This window comes from Pelophylax lessonae (assembly GCF_965119305.1).
Source record: "Pelophylax lessonae genome assembly, chromosome: 2".
NCBI lineage: Eukaryota > Metazoa > Chordata > Amphibia > Anura > Ranidae > Pelophylax > Pelophylax lessonae.
Window position 1 is genome coordinate 554,175,861 of NC_138769.1, and position 19,330 is coordinate 554,195,190.

Genomic DNA, 19,330 nt, shown 5'->3' on the forward strand with positions numbered 1-19,330 from the left:
TCCCATTCTTTCTTCATCTGTTCAGTTATGTGGTCCATAGTTGGGAAAATTTGAATGCGTAGTCCAGCTGGGTTTATTTTTTCCTTTATGTATCTGTTAAAACTTTGGATATGCCAGTATAGTGCAGATTTTCTTACCAGGTGTTTCCTGAGGTTTGAAAATAATGCTAGTACGTCTGAGTCCATTTGTTCTTTCTCTTGAAATTTATCCTGAATCCCCTGCATTAGGGAGTCCCATTCCGTGCCCATCAGTTCCTCCATGTTTGTCTCCATCACACATGCACAGGTACTTACCAGGTCAATATTTTTTGGCCTGTATAGTAGTTATTATTTGGGGGTCAAATCCCTTCGTCACTCCTGTTACAGTTATATGCCGAACTGGAGGAAGGGTTTTTATTTGTACCCTTTAATATATTAGTTTTTCCTATGCCTTGCTGGTCAGCATAGGAGGGGAAAAAAGGGTCGTTTTTTTCTCCTTTGGGGAATCTGTGAGGCAGTGGGTGTGTTTTCCACCCGGGACAGAATTTTTGGGTATGCGATTCCTTAAGGAGTTTATAGTTCAGTTTTAGCCATAATCCCTAAATATCTTTGAAGAAAGAGGTTTGGTGCCTCGAGTCAAGGTTTGTGGGACTTTAAAGGGGCTAATATACACAAAAGTATTCTAAGTATAAATATAATATTTATTTCAAAATAACATAAAAGAAATTATCATACATTTCTGGTTTAGCAGAACATATGTTACATGTGATGTATGGGCTAAGAACCCATAGGTGAGAGTGAAGGAGAATAGTATGAAAAAAGTGACATGGTGGAAATGTGACATTAGTCTCTCTCTTGTGGTCTAAACGTCTATGGTTGGCGTTGGATCTTTGTTTTGAGAGAGTATTTGGATTCCTACGCGTTTCGGCGGGGGGCCTTTGTCAAGGAAAAATGTCAACCATCTCTGCAAGATATGTGAAATGGTAGTAAGGGTATTTAGTTTTTTGACCATCCTGAGACATTTGTTTCATGGTAGGTCATGTGATACATACTTAGATAGAGAATTGCCTGGGCCTGCTTGTGGTCCTCCGGTCCTCATATGAATCAACAGGATAAAGCTACTGGGATGTATAAGGTGGCGGTATTAGTATACGTTTGTATGTTTATAGTACATGTGCCAGTGGTATTGGTTATGTACTTACTGGTTAAGTATATTCTCTAGACCAGTTGAGGGAAGAAGGTATTGGATCAACCCGTATTAGGTCAGGTCTGTATATGGAAGGGAGTATTTGGTTAAATATTTAAGAACAATATTTACTTTTATATGTTCCATATTGTTTTAGTACTTACTTTGTGACATAGGATTATATAAGCAATATTGGTTCCAGCATTTGTCCACTAGGTGGCGTGTTGTCCCGACTGGTCTTGTAATGCTATACAGTTCCAGTGGTCTCCACTGTGGGGTGCTGGTCCAACTGTTCCTGTTCTAAATATAGTGAACAGGAAAAGTCTTGTCAAAAGTGTATTCCAGTATAAAGATACCATCAGTGCATCTTTTGCACTATGGTATACTTACAGTTTTGTCCTTTGGTTAAGGGGGAAGAAGGGTGGAAGGTCCGAGTAGCGTGGTCCGAGCGTCCTCACCGTCCCTCAGCTCGAGGGAAGTGACGCCCTGTTTGAGATTCCCGGCCTTTTATATCGTTCACGCATGCGCAATAGACGCATGCTTGTGTAACAGAAGATCCTTGCCGGATGACGCGTCGCGGGTGCGCGCGCATCCTGTCTTCAATCTGAACGGTACATTTCATGCGGCCGCCGACACAGGAGGCGGAGTTTGGGTCCCAATTCAGGGTCCTATTGGCAGAGGATGATAGAAGGTCTGCTTAACTCCTTGTTCCCCGGTCTTGATCACCGGGGTTACCTGTGCCGGATGAGGTTTATTTGGGGGAGAAAACAAGCAGGCTTTTAAATTTTCAGGCGATGTATAGCAATTAGTGAATTGATTTATTCTAAATAACGTGCCATTTGGAAGCCAATTTTAGGCTTTTTTGAAAACATCCAAACGGGAGAACGCCATTTAGGTTATATATAATAGAAATAAGTATAGATAAAAATAAATAATAAAAAAATAGGTTATTTATTTTATTTATTTTGAGCAGCAATTAGTATAGAGCTGTTCATGTGTGATATGGATGAAACATGAAGTTCTTGATTTTGGTCAGGGAATGTTCGATCCCAGCAGGGTGTTTTTAGATGTAATATCGGAAAGTTCCGAAAGGGGATAGTGTTTTTCAAGGTAGGTTGTCCTCCATGTGTGGAGGGGGGTTTTTTTGAAAAATAAATATCTGACGTTAGGTCTTTTGTTACTGTGCCTCAATCTGTTTTCCCAGATACAAAGCCCTCCAAAAAGGGGCGGTAGCTGACATTTTCATTCAGGCCCGGTGGGTGGGCTGCATTTAGTTTCTTTATCCAGCGAAGTTCCATCTGGAGGAGCACTTTATTCCAATCCCCCCCTCTGGGGGGGATATGAATCCTGTCCAGTATGGAGAATTGGACTTTGGGCATATGGTTTTTGTGATGATTGGCCACATGGCGGCCTAATGGTAAATAAAAGTTGCTTATGGACATACTTTGTAAGTGCTGGTTAACTCTTATGCCGAACTCTTGTCGCGTTTTCCCTACGTAGAAGCTGCCACATTCGCACTCCATAAGGTAGACCACCCCTTTGGTCTTGCAGTTTGCAAAATGTTTTGGGGTGAACTGGTCTCCGTTTGGTAGTGTCTTATATGTGGATTTTTTGATAACTGAACATTGTGCGCATGATCCGCATGGGAAAGTGCCTTTAGTCTGGCAAGGATCCTTTTTGGTTTTAAACTCGCTGTGAACCAGTGTTTCTTGTAGTGAGGTTGTTTTCCGGTAGGTAACAAGTGGTTTTTCTGTTACCAATTCTTTTATATTGGGGTCTTCGGTCAATATAGACCAATTTTTTGTAGTATTTTTTTTAATTGTTTATGTTCATTGGAAAATCGTAAAATCAACCTTGTTGGTTGTTCCGTTTTGGCCTTAGGGGCATGTTTCTTGAAGAGGATGTCCTGTCTGTTTTTTTCCTGGACTTTGTTAAATGCCTTTCTGAGGCACGTTTTAGTATATCCTCGTTCCTGTAGTCTCAAATTTAAGTCATATGCTTCCTTTTTGTAGTCCATTTCTTTTGTGCAGTTCCTTTTTAGTCTCAGGAACTGACTATAGGGGATTGATTTTTTTAGAGATTCCGGATGAAAACTGGTGGCATGTAATATTGTGTTTCCTGCCGTTTCTTTTCTATAAAGTGTTGACATCACGTTCCCTTGGTTGTCCTTATAGATGTATGTGTCTAAAAATGGAATTTTGGTTTTATGAAAAGACATGGTAAAGAACATGTTATGGTTGTTTTTGTTCATTTTTTCAAGGCATTTTTTCAAGAGATCTTCAGGTCCATTCCAGATTACTAGGATGTCATCCAGGTATCTTTGCCACAAGAGGATGTTTTCTGTGTATTCTGAGTTTTCTTCTGCTGTCAAAAATTCGTTTTCCCAGTCACCGAGGTATATGTTGGCGTAGGCAGGTGCACAACTTGTGCCCATGGCAACTCCGCAGACCTGAAGGTAATAATTTCCACCGAAAGAGAATGTGTTGTGGTTCAATATAAACTTTAGCATGTTCAAGATAAATTGGTTAAACTTCCTGTCGCGGTTGCTCTGTTGGTTAAGAGTTTTTTCTACGGTTTTTAAGCCGTGTGAGTGAGGAATATTATTATATAAAGCCTCTACATCTATGGTAACCAGTAATGCGTCTTTTGGAACTGTGAGGCCTTCCAGGATCTGTAGCAGGTGTACCGTATCCTTTGTGTATGATGTCAGTTGGGTCACATGCGGTCTTAAGTAGTTGTCTATGACTTGACTTGCCTTCTCCGTAATATTCCCGTTCCCCGAGATTATGGGTCTGCCGGGTGGGTCTGTTGGATTCTTATGGATTTTTGGCAGTGAGTAGAAGGTTGGGGTTCTCGGATGTTTTGTTCTAATGAATTCCCAGAGGGGTTGAGATATAGCCTTGTCATTATACGCGCTGTCTACTAGTTGGTAAAATTCCTCCTTGTAGTTCCCTATCATGAGAGGTGAGATGGCTTTATAGCATTTTTTGTTTTCCAATATTTGCATACACATATATTCATAGTGGTCGTTGTCCATCACGACGACGTTTCCTCCCTTGTCTGAGGGTTTGATAGTGATATTTTCAATCTCTTTTAATTCTTGTAATGCTCTCTTTTGTGCGCGATTTAAGTTGGTTGTTCGGGTGTTTTTTTGTATTTTTTCGACGTCTTTTGACATTTGCCTGACAAATAGCGCGATGGTAGGGTTTGTACTTAGTGGTGGGAATTTGTGTGACTTTTTCCGGAACATGTCAGTTGTTGCGGCTTCCTCTATTTCATCCTCACTATCTGTGGGTTCATCATTTTCTTCAGAGTCACTCAGGCCTCCTTCTTCCAGTAATAAGTTTAGGTCTCGGATGGCTCGAAATTCCGCGGCCGTCAGTGGTGTGGGTTGTTCCTGGGTTATTGGTTTTTTCTGGTGCAAGAATTTCAATAATAGATTCCGTGCGAATAAGTTAATATCCTTTATAGCCTCAAAAGTATCCATAGTTTTATTGGGGCAAAAAGACAGTCCTAGTGATAGTACCTCTTTCTGTTCCGGTGTTAGGTTGTAGGAGGAGAGGTTGATCACGTTCAGTCCCTCGGTTCCTCTGGTTGTTGCTCCTGTTGTACCTGTGTTAATGGTGGTTTGGTTTTGGTTTTGGTTTTTTCTCGGGCTAAAAAAGGCCCCTTTTGGGGTTGTTTTGGATTTTCATCCCTGTTTTTCTGGGATCTTGTGAAGATCTGGTAGTTGGTGGGTCTGCTGGTTGTGGGTACTTCAATAATTTCTTGTTCTTGGGTATCAAATTCCCCTGGTTCGTTATGTGTTCCCCATTCTCTTCTATCATAGTTCCTTTGCGAGTTTTGTTGATAATTTTTTGTTGTTTGGTTCCTACCTCTGCCTCTGTTGGTATCGGTCCCAGAGTTGTAGGATGATGAATCCGTAGAGTAGTTGGGGTTTTTTGTTGTTTTGTTCCTGTTTCTGTTTGCTCTTGATGTATTTGACCATCTATATGCTCTTCCTTGGGTAAATGCGTTTTTGTCTCGCCAGTATTTTCTTTCCTTTTTTTGTAGTATTTCTTTTCCATATTCCTCTAGGTGTGTCTTAAGTTTGGTTTCCTGTTCGCTATATAGTGGTGCGTTTTTAAGGGGGGTGAGTAATTCATATACTGATTTTATTTCCTCATCTAGGTTTTTAATTTGTCTCCGGTATTCCTCCTGTAGTAATATCATGAGGTTTTTGGAGCATTCATTTAAAGTATTTTCCCATTCTTTCTTCATCTGTTCAGTTATGTGGTCCATAGTTGGGAAAATTTGAATGCGTAGTCCAGCTGGGTTTATTTTTTCCTTTATGTATCTGTTAAAACTTTGGATATGCCAGTATAGTGCAGATTTTCTTACCAGGTGTTTCCTGAGGTTTGAAAATAATGCTAGTACGTCTGAGTCCATTTGTTCTTTCTCTTGAAATTTATCCTGAATCCCCTGCATTAGGGAGTCCCATTCCGTGCCCATCAGTTCCTCCATGTTTGTCTCCATCACACATGCACAGGTACTTACCAGGTCAATATTTTTTGGCCTGTATAGTAGTTATTATTTGGGGGTCAAATCCCTTCGTCACTCCTGTTACAGTTATATGCCGAACTGGAGGAAGGGTTTTTATTTGTACCCTTTAATATATTAGTTTTTCCTATGCCTTGCTGGTCAGCATAGGAGGGGAAAAAAGGGTCGTTTTTTTCTCCTTTGGGGAATCTGTGAGGCAGTGGGTGTGTTTTCCACCCGGGACAGAATTTTTGGGTATGCGATTCCTTAAGGAGTTTATAGTTCAGTTTTAGCCATAATCCCTAAATATCTTTGAAGAAAGAGGTTTGGTGCCTCGAGTCAAGGTTTGTGGGACTTTAAAGGGGCTAATATACACAAAAGTATTCTAAGTATAAATATAATATTTATTTCAAAATAACATAAAAGAAATTATCATACATTTCTGGTTTAGCAGAACATATGTTACATGTGATGTATGGGCTAAGAACCCATAGGTGAGAGTGAAGGAGAATAGTATGAAAAAAGTGACATGGTGGAAATGTGACATTAGTCTCTCTCTTGTGGTCTAAACGTCTATGGTTGGCGTTGGATCTTTGTTTTGAGAGAGTATTTGGATTCCTACGCGTTTCGGCGGGGGGCCTTTGTCAAGGAAAAATGTCAACCATCTCTGCAAGATATGTGAAATGGTAGTAAGGGTATTTAGTTTTTTGACCATCCTGAGACATTTGTTTCATGGTAGGTCATGTGATACATACTTAGATAGAGAATTGCCTGGGCCTGCTTGTGGTCCTCCGGTCCTCATATGAATCAACAGGATAAAGCTACTGGGATGTATAAGGTGGCGGTATTAGTATACGTTTGTATGTTTATAGTACATGTGCCAGTGGTATTGGTTATGTACTTACTGGTTAAGTATATTCTCTAGACCAGTTGAGGGAAGAAGGTATTGGATCAACCCGTATTAGGTCAGGTCTGTATATGGAAGGGAGTATTTGGTTAAATATTTAAGAACAATATTTACTTTTATATGTTCCATATTGTTTTAGTACTTACTTTGTGACATAGGATTATATAAGCAATATTGGTTCCAGCATTTGTCCACTAGGTGGCGTGTTGTCCCGACTGGTCTTGTAATGCTATACAGTTCCAGTGGTCTCCACTGTGGGGTGCTGGTCCAACTGTTCCTGTTCTAAATATAGTGAACAGGAAAAGTCTTGTCAAAAGTGTATTCCAGTATAAAGATACCATCAGTGCATCTTTTGCACTATGGTATACTTACAGTTTTGTCCTTTGGTTAAGGGGGAAGAAGGGTGGAAGGTCCGAGTAGCGTGGTCCGAGCGTCCTCACCGTCCCTCAGCTCGAGGGAAGTGACGCCCTGTTTGAGATTCCCGGCCTTTTATATCGTTCACGCATGCGCAATAGACGCATGCTTGTGTAACAGAAGATCCTTGCCGGATGACGCGTCGCGGGTGCGCGCGCATCCTGTCTTCAATCTGAACGGTACATTTCATGCGGCCGCCGACACAGGAGGCGGAGTTTGGGTCCCAATTCAGGGTCCTATTGGCAGAGGATGATAGAAGGTCTGCTTAACTCCTTGTTCCCCGGTCTTGATCACCGGGGTTACCTGTGCCGGATGAGGTTTATTTGGGGGAGAAAACAAGCAGGCTTTTAAATTTTCAGGCGATGTATAGCAATTAGTGAATTGATTTATTCTAAATAACGTGCCATTTGGAAGCCAATTTTAGGCTTTTTTGAAAACATCCAAACGGGAGAACGCCATTTAGGTTATATATAATAGAAATAAGTATAGATAAAAATAAATAATAAAAAAATAGGTTATTTATTTTATTTATTTTGAGCAGCAATTAGTATAGAGCTGTTCATGTGTGATATGGATGAAACATGAAGTTCTTGATTTTGGTCAGGGAATGTTCGATCCCAGCAGGGTGTTTTTAGATGTAATATCGGAAAGTTCCGAAAGGGGATAGTGTTTTTCAAGGTAGGTTGTCCTCCATGTGTGGAGGGGGGTTTTTTTGAAAAATAAATATCTGACGTTAGGTCTTTTGTTACTGTGCCTCAATCTGTTTTCCCAGATACAAAGCCCTCCAAAAAGGGGCGGTAGCTGACATTTTCATTCAGGCCCGGTGGGTGGGCTGCATTTAGTTTCTTTATCCAGCGAAGTTCCATCTGGAGGAGCACTTTATTCCAATCCCCCCCTCTGGGGGGGATATGAATCCTGTCCAGTATGGAGAATTGGACTTTGGGCATATGGTTTTTGTGATGATTGGCCACATGGCGGCCTAATGGTAAATAAAAGTTGCTTATGGACATACTTTGTAAGTGCTGGTTAACTCTTATGCCGAACTCTTGTCGCGTTTTCCCTACGTAGAAGCTGCCACATTCGCACTCCATAAGGTAGACCACCCCTTTGGTCTTGCAGTTTGCAAAATGTTTTGGGGTGAACTGGTCTCCGTTTGGTAGTGTCTTATATGTGGATTTTTTGATAACTGAACATTGTGCGCATGATCCGCATGGGAAAGTGCCTTTAGTCTGGCAAGGATCCTTTTTGGTTTTAAACTCGCTGTGAACCAGTGTTTCTTGTAGTGAGGTTGTTTTCCGGTAGGTAACAAGTGGTTTTTCTGTTACCAATTCTTTTATATTGGGGTCTTCGGTCAATATAGACCAATTTTTTTGTAGTATTTTTTTTAATTGTTTATGTTCATTGGAAAATCGTAAAATCAACCTTGTTGGTTGTTCCGTTTTGGCCTTAGGGGCATGTTTCTTGAAGAGGATGTCCTGTCTGTTTTTTTCCTGGACTTTGTTAAATGCCTTTCTGAGGCACGTTTTAGTATATCCTCGTTCCTGTAGTCTCAAATTTAAGTCATATGCTTCCTTTTTGTAGTCCATTTCTTTTGTGCAGTTCCTTTTTAGTCTCAGGAACTGACTATAGGGGATTGATTTTTTTAGAGATTCCGGATGAAAACTGGTGGCATGTAATATTGTGTTTCCTGCCGTTTCTTTTCTATAAAGTGTTGACATCACGTTCCCTTGGTTGTCCTTATAGATGTATGTGTCTAAAAATGGAATTTTGGTTTTATGAAAAGACATGGTAAAGAACATGTTATGGTTGTTTTTGTTCATTTTTTCAAGGCATTTTTTCAAGAGATCTTCAGGTCCATTCCAGATTACTAGGATGTCATCCAGGTATCTTTGCCACAAGAGGATGTTTTCTGTGTATTCTGAGTTTTCTTCTGCTGTCAAAAATTCGTTTTCCCAGTCACCGAGGTATATGTTGGCGTAGGCAGGTGCACAACTTGTGCCCATGGCAACTCCGCAGACCTGAAGGTAATAATTTCCACCGAAAGAGAATGTGTTGTGGTTCAATATAAACTTTAGCATGTTCAAGATAAATTGGTTAAACTTCCTGTCGCGGTTGCTCTGTTGGTTAAGAGTTTTTTCTACGGTTTTTAAGCCGTGTGAGTGAGGAATATTATTATATAAAGCCTCTACATCTATGGTAACCAGTAATGCGTCTTTTGGAACTGTGAGGCCTTCCAGGATCTGTAGCAGGTGTACCGTATCCTTTGTGTATGATGTCAGTTGGGTCACATGCGGTCTTAAGTAGTTGTCTATGACTTGACTTGCCTTCTCCGTAATATTCCCGTTCCCCGAGATTATGGGTCTGCCGGGTGGGTCTGTTGGATTCTTATGGATTTTTGGCAGTGAGTAGAAGGTTGGGGTTCTCGGATGTTTTGTTCTAATGAATTCCCAGAGGGGTTGAGATATAGCCTTGTCATTATACGCGCTGTCTACTAGTTGGTAAAATTCCTCCTTGTAGTTCCCTATCATGAGAGGTGAGATGGCTTTATAGCATTTTTTGTTTTCCAATATTTGCATACACATATATTCATAGTGGTCGTTGTCCATCACGACGACGTTTCCTCCCTTGTCTGAGGGTTTGATAGTGATATTTTCAATCTCTTTTAATTCTTGTAATGCTCTCTTTTGTGCGCGATTTAAGTTGGTTGTTCGGGTGTTTTTTTGTATTTTTTCGACGTCTTTTGACATTTGCCTGACAAATAGCGCGATGGTAGGGTTTGTACTTAGTGGTGGGAATTTGTGTGACTTTTTCCGGAACATGTCAGTTGTTGCGGCTTCCTCTATTTCATCCTCACTATCTGTGGGTTCATCATTTTCTTCAGAGTCACTCAGGCCTCCTTCTTCCAGTAATAAGTTTAGGTCTCGGATGGCTCGAAATTCCGCGGCCGTCAGTGGTGTGGGTTGTTCCTGGGTTATTGGTTTTTTCTGGTGCAAGAATTTCAATAATAGATTCCGTGCGAATAAGTTAATATCCTTTATAGCCTCAAAAGTATCCATAGTTTTATTGGGGCAAAAAGACAGTCCTAGTGATAGTACCTCTTTCTGTTCCGGTGTTAGGTTGTAGGAGGAGAGGTTGATCACGTTCAGTCCCTCGGTTCCTCTGGTTGTTGCTCCTGTTGTACCTGTGTTAATGGTGGTTTGGTTTTGGTTTTGGTTTTTTCTCGGGCTAAAAAAGGCCCCTTTTGGGGTTGTTTTGGATTTTCATCCCTGTTTTTCTGGGATCTTGTGAAGATCTGGTAGTTGGTGGGTCTGCTGGTTGTGGGTACTTCAATAATTTCTTGTTCTTGGGTATCAAATTCCCCTGGTTCGTTATGTGTTCCCCATTCTCTTCTATCATAGTTCCTTTGCGAGTTTTGTTGATAATTTTTTGTTGTTTGGTTCCTACCTCTGCCTCTGTTGGTATCGGTCCCAGAGTTGTAGGATGATGAATCCGTAGAGTAGTTGGGGTTTTTTGTTGTTTTGTTCCTGTTTCTGTTTGCTCTTGATGTATTTGACCATCTATATGCTCTTCCTTGGGTAAATGCGTTTTTGTCTCGCCAGTATTTTCTTTCCTTTTTTTGTAGTATTTCTTTTCCATATTCCTCTAGGTGTGTCTTAAGTTTGGTTTCCTGTTCGCTATATAGTGGTGCGTTTTTAAGGGGGGTGAGTAATTCATATACTGATTTTATTTCCTCATCTAGGTTTTTAATTTGTCTCCGGTATTCCTCCTGTAGTAATATCATGAGGTTTTTGGAGCATTCATTTAAAGTATTTTCCCATTCACTCATACACTGTTATACAAGATGTACACTCACTACTTTACATTGTAGCAAAGTGTCAAGTCTTCAGTGCTGTCCCATGAATAGATATAATGAAATATATACAAAAATGTGAGGGGTGTACTCACTTTTGGGAGATACTGTGTGTGTGTGTGTGTGTGTGTGTGTGTGTGTGTGTGTGTGTGTGTGTGTGTGTGTATATATATATATATATATATATATATATATATATATATACACACACACACATATGTGTATATACAGGAAAGCAATTTGATTTGAAAATAATGCACGCAGCTTTGTAATTCTCTGATGTTTTTATGGAGCAGTGTTTGCTCTCTTAAAGGCTATGGGTAAATAACATGTTCCAACAGTAGGAGCATCCTGCTGAGACGGCCAGAGGGAGTACTTACAAATTGCCAGTTCAGCACTGCCAGTGAAGGAGGGCATTATGATTTAAGTCAGTTATATTCTCTTGGCTATGGGCACTCATTACTTTTTTTGAAGCTGAAAGTTAAAAAAAAGAAGCTTATAAGTAGAAAAGGGCTATATGTTACCCTTAATTCCAGGGGCAGACAGAGAACCCTCAGGGCCCCCGGGCAAAATAAATCGAGGGCCCCTTCCAGGCCCCACCCATGTTCTGCCTCCAGCCACACCCTTGCCATGCCTCCCTCCACACCCACACCCCGCCTCCAGCCACACCCACACCCCACCTCCAGCCACACCCACAATTAAACAACACAACATAGCTCTCTGATATCTAGGCCAAGTTGGCTCCTCTTACCTTAATTACAGTTGCTGGCTGGCAGGCTGTGGTCTTGCTGGCAGGCTGTGGTCTTGCTGGCTACCGCTGGCAGGCTTTGGTCTTGCTGGATACGGCTGGCAGGCTGTGGTCTTGCTGGATACCGCTGGCAGGTTGTGGGCCTGTGGCTGGCACTGGCAGGCTGTGGCTTGCTGGCTGTGGCTGGCTCTGGCAGGCTTGCTGACTGGCTGGCAGGCTGTGGCTGGCAGGCTGTGGCTTGCTGGCTGGGCGCTGGCAGGCTGTGGCTTGCTGGCTGGGAGGCTGGCAGGCTGTGGGCCTGTGGCTTGCTGGCTGTGGGCCTGTAGCTGGCACTGGCAGGCTTGCTGGCTGTGGCTTGCTGGCTGTGGGCCTGTGGCTGGCACTGACATTCTGGCTGGCTGTGGCTTGCTGGCTGGCAGGCTGTGGCTTGCTGGCTGTGGCTTGCTGGCCTGTGCCTGGCACTGGCAGGCTTGCTGGCTATGGGCCTGTGCCTGGCAGGCTTGCTGGCTGGTTAGCTGGCTGTGGCTTGCTGGCTGGGTGGCTGTGGCTTGCTGGCTGGCTGGCAGGCTGTGGCTTGCTGGCTGTGGGCCTGTGGCTTGCACTGGCAGGCTTTCTGGCTGGCTGTGGGCCTATGGCTTTCTGGCTGTGGGCCTGTGGCTGGCAATGGCAGGTTGACTGGCTGGCAGGCTGTGGCTGGCAGGCTGTGGCTTGCTGGCTGGGCGCTGGCAGGCTGTGGCTTGCTGGCTGGCAGGCTGTGGGTACACTGTATGTAGCCGAAGCTACGGTACATATGGTATACCGGTACAGAATTCCCACACAGCCAGCGTCTTGAGAGATTACATCTACCGGTAATACTTATACTTAGGTTACCTTGGAGATATTATACTCGGCGTATAAGACGGCCCCCCATTTTTGGGGGACTTTTTTGAGGTTCAAAAGTAGTCTTACGCCAGAAAATACAGTACCCTTTTCCCCTTTTTTACAAGTGGTCACATTCCCTCAGTTCTCAGCTGCATAAGAGCTGGGGGGAGGAGAAGCAGCAGCACACTGAGCTTCTCAGTGAATTGCTGTGTCAGGACAAGTCTGATCATTGAAAGAGGGCAGGCTGAGTTCCCAGCACAGCTAGAGAACTGACCACGGTGTATTCTCCTGCTTAGTGTGATCGGTTTTTAATAGGAAAGCAAGGTGGCTGTCAGGGACACCAGGGATTTCACCTAAAGGAAGCGATACAAAGAGAACCGGATATTTTCTCATACAAGTACATGGTACAGAAGGCACATATCAGGAATATGAAGCGTTGGGGTAACAGACACTTTAAGGGGGTGATTAATAAAGGGAATTATGTATAAAAAATATTCCTATAAACTTGTAATTTTTTCTTTCTCCAGCCAACATTTAAATATTTCATATTTACCAGTATTACTTACTACATAATTTTTACCTGGTTTGACAGAAATACAACAATGACTGGTGGATCGGGAGGCTAGTGAAAGAAGGGGGAGACATCGCCTTTATTCCGAGCCCTCAGAGGCTAGAGGCCATTCGACTGAAACAAGAGCAAAAAGCAAGGTAAGATAAAGCGTCTATACAGGGACAGCCTTGGGGTTTGCCTAGGAGACAGTATAGGAAATTACCACTAACAGGACCAAATCCCTTGGGGGATTTAGCACTGACCCTGATTAAAGAATGCCTGTCTTATTACCCCAGTTCTACCAACAGAAACATCAATTCAGTGTGCTTATTAGTTAGAAGAGACTTATGGGACCATAGGTGTTTTCTATTGTGCAAGGCTTTTGTGTGCATGGTACATGCTATTAATAATGAAATGTAGCATCACCCTAGGGCCTAGAAGAGCTTAGCGACACGGCTGTTAGATGATTCATATTCCCAAGTAATGACTTTTTTTTTTTATATTCAGGAGGTCTGGTAACACCTCTGGTTTGGGAGACATTGGAAATCGGCGTTCGCCTCCCCCATCTATAGGTAAATGTCATACACTTTTTTTTTCTGTACAATAACTGTTTGCATTCAAATTAATTTGCTGAAGGACTGTACTTTTAGTAGCCTTGTCTTTTAACTAACCCCACCACAGCCTTCCAAAGTCTAAAGCTGAGTACACATGTTCAGTTTTTTTTTTTCTTCAACCAGCGGGTTGAAGGAGAAAAAAAACTGACAGATTCTCATGTCAAATGATGTTTAGCAAAACCAGCAACAACTGTGAAAGCTTGCACAGTTGTTATCCCAAAAAATTAAACCATATTTTCAGCAGTGCTTATTTTTCAATGAGCCTTTTTCAACCAGAGTTCTTTTGGGTTCTTCAGGGGTGCCTTAACAAAATGCCTAAAAATTGCCACAAATTTCCCATAAATTGTGTACAAGCCAGCAGGTGGATGAAACGGCATCCTTGATTTACCCTTCTACCCCTCTCTGACTAGGGTCACATTGGCTGCATGGGGTGTAGAAAATGAGGAAGAAGAAATGGTGGAATACTAGTCAGTAGCGTTGTGCAAACGTTTATTTCCGTTGAAAGAACAAATCATTTCTAATGTTGGGTGTTTTACGTAAGTGGAGGTTTCTGCATTATATAAAACTGTTACTTTAGTTTTTTACATTTTAGAAGGGGGTGCTTCAAGACAGAATTTTAAAGGATGTCTTGACTAAAAGAAGGTTGAAAAACACTGGCTTATAGATTAACTAATTAAGCTTTTGCATTACTTTCCTTGGCTCTGGTTGCTTGACTTCACTTGAAGGCGGAGTGACCATAACCATAACCATTTTACCATAACCTGTCAAATTATACATTCTCGGTTATATTTCAGATTCCTATAAAACACATCAACTAGATGTAAATATTGTTATTAATGTGTGTGAATATTACAAAAAAAACCTTTTGTCTATGTATAGCTCTAATTTTTTGTGTGTGCAGCCATCGTTGTTTGTCACATACTTAGGGCCTGTTTTCTGCATAATAGCTGTGCTTTATTGGTGATTTTTTTACATTGAAAGCCTGAGTCAAATAATATATTTGGCTGATATTTTTTCTGGAGGATGGCAGAGTAAGGCAAATAATAAGTTGCTGGGTTCTGTAATGGAAAAACTACAAACTGCAATGATTAAAGTGGTTCTAAAGGCTTAGGCTACGTTCACATCTTGGCGTTGCTATTTACGTTTTTTAGGCGTTATACAGGCGTTATTTCAGGCGTTTTTGTGGAGGCGTTTTTAGGTTGACTAGTAACCAATGGAAAAAATAAAAACGCCTGTAATCTGCCCAAAAAGAAGCTTATGTTATTTTTTGAGCATTGGGCGTTTTGCTTAAAACGTCAAAATGCTCAGATGTGAACAGGGGCCATTGAAATGAATAGGATTTGTCTTGTTGGGCGTTTTTTGAGCTGATCCTAGAGCAGAAAAACTCCCCAGGGCGTGGCCTGACCGTGATGGCGTGAGGACGCATCTCGTGCGAGCTCCTGCTTCCCTGAGCCTGCCGCTTGACCTGTAGCGACCACCGATCATCTACTTACCTACTGGCGATGCCACCAAAGAAGCGACCGTCCTCCCAGCCCCCCGGAGGGCTCTCTGCACGCTCCACGGACCTCCACGATCTCTTCTCAGCAACCCCTCGGAGCCGCCGCGAGGCGGCCAAGATGGCGGCGCCCCGATCCTCTCCGGCCTCCACGCTGCTCCCGGGACCACCTTCCTCCTCTGGAATACAGCTATCCCAGGTACATGGGCGCAGCCCCAACCCCTTCTTGCCATATACTGCGGTGTCACCTCACTCCACAGACTCTGGAGACACGGAGGAGGACTGGGACTGGAAGGCCCACGTTAAGGCCTTGCCGACCAGGACGGAGATTGTGCACCTGATCACCACTACGGTGGAGCAGTCGGTCACTCAGGCATTGGAGGGGCTGAGGGCGGACACTGAGGCTCTGGGACACAGGGTGGCTTCCCTGGAATCCGGCCAAGATGATATACTGCATTCCCTGTCCTCCTTTCAGGAGGCTGCTAGCACGCACGACACTGTCCTTAATACACTTATGGATCAGCTTGATGATTATGAGAACAGGGACAGACGCCAGAACATCCGCATTCGGGGGCTTCCTGAAGCCACCAGAGCTCCTGACCTGGTCCCCTCTGTTCAGGGTATTTTCCGCCAGATTTTGGGAAACAGAGCCCCTGATATCATTGACATTGACAGAGCGCACAGGGCCTTGCTTCCCCCACCAAAAGAGGGGGAGCCACCCCGGGATGTCATATGCAAACTTCATAAGTATGCTGTGAAAGAGGACATTATGAAGGCTGCACGGTCTATGGCTGTAATCGACTTTGATGGCGCACAACTTTCTCTGTTCCCCGACCTGTCTAGGCGGACACTTATGCAACGGCGCTCCCTGCGCCCCCTACTGGATACCTTACGCTCTCACCAGGTGGTGTATCGCTGGGGATTCCCCTTCCGTCTTACTGCCTCCAGGAATGGCAAGTCGGCCGTTCTCCGCACCAAGGATGACTTGCAACGCTTCTGTACTGCCCTGGATGTCCCCTTGACAGACTTTCCTGACTGGAGACTGCAGAGTGCTCTCCCCTTGCCGCAACGCCCTGAGCGGTGGCAGCAGGTCGCCTCGCAAGGTGGGAAGCGTCGCAGAGGTTCGCGACGGGGCTCCGCCCGGGCCTCCCAGCACGACTGAACGTTGCTCACTCTCGCTAGAGACTTGCCGGACGGTGGGCTCTACTCAACTTCTGCTGCTATGGGGGGCTTGTCTGGGTCCCTCTATTGTTATGGTGGTATTTGCACTATGTTGTTAAATATGCTTGACTTACATTTTGATGAGTTCAGGGTGGGATTTACCCCCCTGCGGACTGGGGCTGACCCGGGGCCCTCAGGGGCCGTGGGTCCCCCCCAGCCTGGCTACAGGTCATGTTTACTTCATTGTTGATGTTCAATGGCTCGGAGATGCATTGCTCCTCTCACTGGTGGTTCAGTCACTACCCCACAGTAGGTGGCCCCGTGGGTCTGGGTAATCCCGAGTCCTTGAGGGTTTTTTTCTCCCTTCTTTTTTGGTTATGGTTAGTTGGAGCTGCCCCCTCTTTTTTGAGGTTGAGGGGGCGTGTCCCTTCGGGATGGCTCTCCATGCTGGGGATGGTTTTTGTCTCCTGCTCTCTCTTTTCTACTCATTGTTTCCACTGTCCTATTTTTTCTGTCTGTCTCCCCCCTGCCCTCTCCCCTCTTTTTCCCATTCCCTTCTCTCTTTTCCTTTTCTTGGGTGGTCTGGGGGGGGCCTGAGGCCCACGGTGGAGGTGTGGAGCAATGCGTCTTGGAGTTCTTTTTGCTTCCCTTGCTGATCGGGGCGAGGCCTTTGATCGCATGTTGTTTACCGGTTCTTGCCGACTGCCCATCGCTGTCTTATGGCTGATGTATTGCGAGTGACCTCGTACAATGTACGGGGGCTTTGCTCTCCCAATAAGAGGGGAAGGATGTGGCAGGAACTGCGTCACTTGCGCCCTGATGTGCTTTATTTACAGGAGACGCACTTCACTGCCTCCTCCACTCCCCGCTTACCTACCCAGATGTTTTCCCAGTGGTATCATAGTGTATCCCCAATTGCCAAAGCCAGGGGGGTTGCCATAGCCATCCACAAACAATGTCCCTTTGTACTCATGGACTCCCTAACGGATCCTGAGGGGTGCTTCCTATTTCTGAAGGGTACGATCCATGGCCACACGTACACTCTTGCTAATGTGTATGCGCCTAACTCTAGAACAGTCTCCTTTTTGTCCTCAACCCTTACCAAGCTCAAGGGGTTTCGGGAGGGCATTGTTCTCTTAGGGGGGGATTTTAATGTGGTACTTGATCCCTCCCTGGACTCCTCCTCGGGATGCTCTCCTCTTTCTTTTCGAGCTCAGAAGCACCTTCGGAGGCAGTTCAGGGCCCTGCATTTGGTAGACTGCTGGCGGATCCTCAATCCCGGGGTTAGGGACTACAGTTACTACTCCAAAGTTCATGACATGTACTCCAGACTGGATTTGTTCATGGTGGATCAGTACCACCTGGACTCTGTCCTTGCCGCTTCGATCGGGTCCATTACCCTCTCTGATCACTCCCCGGTCTCCCTGACGATCACGCCCCCCGGTGCTCACCGTGTGACCCGGACGTGGTGCCTCAATGAAAACCTCCTGGATGACCCCTCCATTTTGGATCAGGTTACTGGAGAGGTGCGCTCCTATTTTGAGCTTAACTCTTCACCTGATGTATCCCCGTCCGCTGTCTGGGAGGGCCATAAGGCTGTGATCAGGGGGGTCCTCATTTCGCACGGTGCACGATTGAAGCGGCAACGACAGCAGGAGATTTCTGACTTGCTGGATCGTATCCACGATTTGGAAATCAAACATAAGTGTGCCAGGGCTCCTGAGGATGCTCGTTCCCTAGAGGAGCTCAGGAACACCTTGTCTTCCTGCCTGGACAGACGGGCCCGGGATAAGCTGCGCTTCTGGGCACACCGTTTTTATGAGCATGGGAACAAGTGCGGTCGCTTGTTGGCCCGAATGCTACATAAAAGGTCGGAAGCCCGTCATGTCCACGCCTTGGAGACTCCTGAGGGCAAAGTTGTCAGTTCCCCTCGCATAGCCACTTGCTTCCAACGCTTTTACGAGTCCCTGTACCATCTCCCTCGGGCTGGGGGGGGTCAGCCGTCCGACATTCAAGACTACTTGGCAGACTCCGGACTCCCCAGGCTCCCGGATGGGGTCCTGGAGGAGCTGGAGGCTCCCATTACCGAGACGGAGGTGAGCAGGGTGGTATCTGGCTTGCCTGCAGGCAAGAGCCCGGGCCCGGACGGCTTCACAAACCACTATTATAAGTCCCTGCTCCCCATTCTTGGCACCCATATGTGTACCTACTTTAACGCGGTGTCGGATGAACGGCCCCTCCCACCTGAGGCGCTGTTGGCCCACATTGTAGTACTCCCGAAACCGGGTAAGGACCCCCACCACTGTGCCAGCTATAGGCCCATCTCTCTCCTCAACGCTGATACCAAGATTTTGGCCAAAATTATGGCGCTTCGCCTCCAAGACCATATCGCGTCCTTGATCCACCCTGACCAGGCGGGATTCATGCCCCTCCGAGAAGCCCGGGACAATACTGTCCGGGCTCTCCATGTGCTCCACTGGGCTCAGCATGGACCGGACAGACTTCCCTGTCTGGCTCTATCCCTGGATGCGGAGAAGGCCTTCGACAGGGTGGCCTGGCCATACCTGTCGGGGGTTCTTCGATCTCTGGGGCTCGGGTCCCGTATGTTGGGGTGGATCTTGGCCCTATATCACAGCCCAAGTGCCAGGGTCAGGGTGAACGGGTTGCTGTCGGATCCCTTTCCCATTTATAATGGCACCCGACAGGGTTGTCCCCTGTCACCCCTTCTTTTCGTCCTGGCCCTGGAACCCTTTTTGAGGAGAGTGAGGGCACTGTCTGACATTGCTGGTGTTACGGTGGGTGGTACGGAACATAAGGTGTCGGCATATGCCGATGACCTGCTGTTCTATCTTACCCGGCCACAGCTCTCCCTCCCTGTACTGGTACGAGAGCTGGATCTGTTCGGGCGACTTTCCAATTTCAAGGTCAATTATGATAAATCTGAATTGCTACCTATTCATGTACCCCCCGACCTGGCTTCGACTCTACGGCGATCCTTTGGCTTTAGATGGCGGGAGGACTACCTCCCATACCTCGGCGTGAACATCT

General features: G+C 45.1%; 1 protein-coding gene across 4 annotated transcripts in view; it reads left to right on the top strand.

Moving 5' to 3' along the window:
• CACNB3 (calcium voltage-gated channel auxiliary subunit beta 3) overlaps positions 1–19,330 on the top strand; it is a 399,535-nt gene that overhangs the window by 325,938 nt on the left and 54,267 nt on the right. For all 4 annotated transcript variants that reach the window (XM_082245623.1, XM_082245624.1, XM_082245622.1 and 1 more), the window contains 2 exons: positions 13,055–13,170; positions 13,520–13,584. In XM_082245623.1, coding sequence (XP_082101749.1) covers positions 13,055–13,170; positions 13,520–13,584 — 181 coding nt within the window. The remainder of the gene's footprint in view (positions 1–13,054; positions 13,171–13,519; positions 13,585–19,330) is intronic.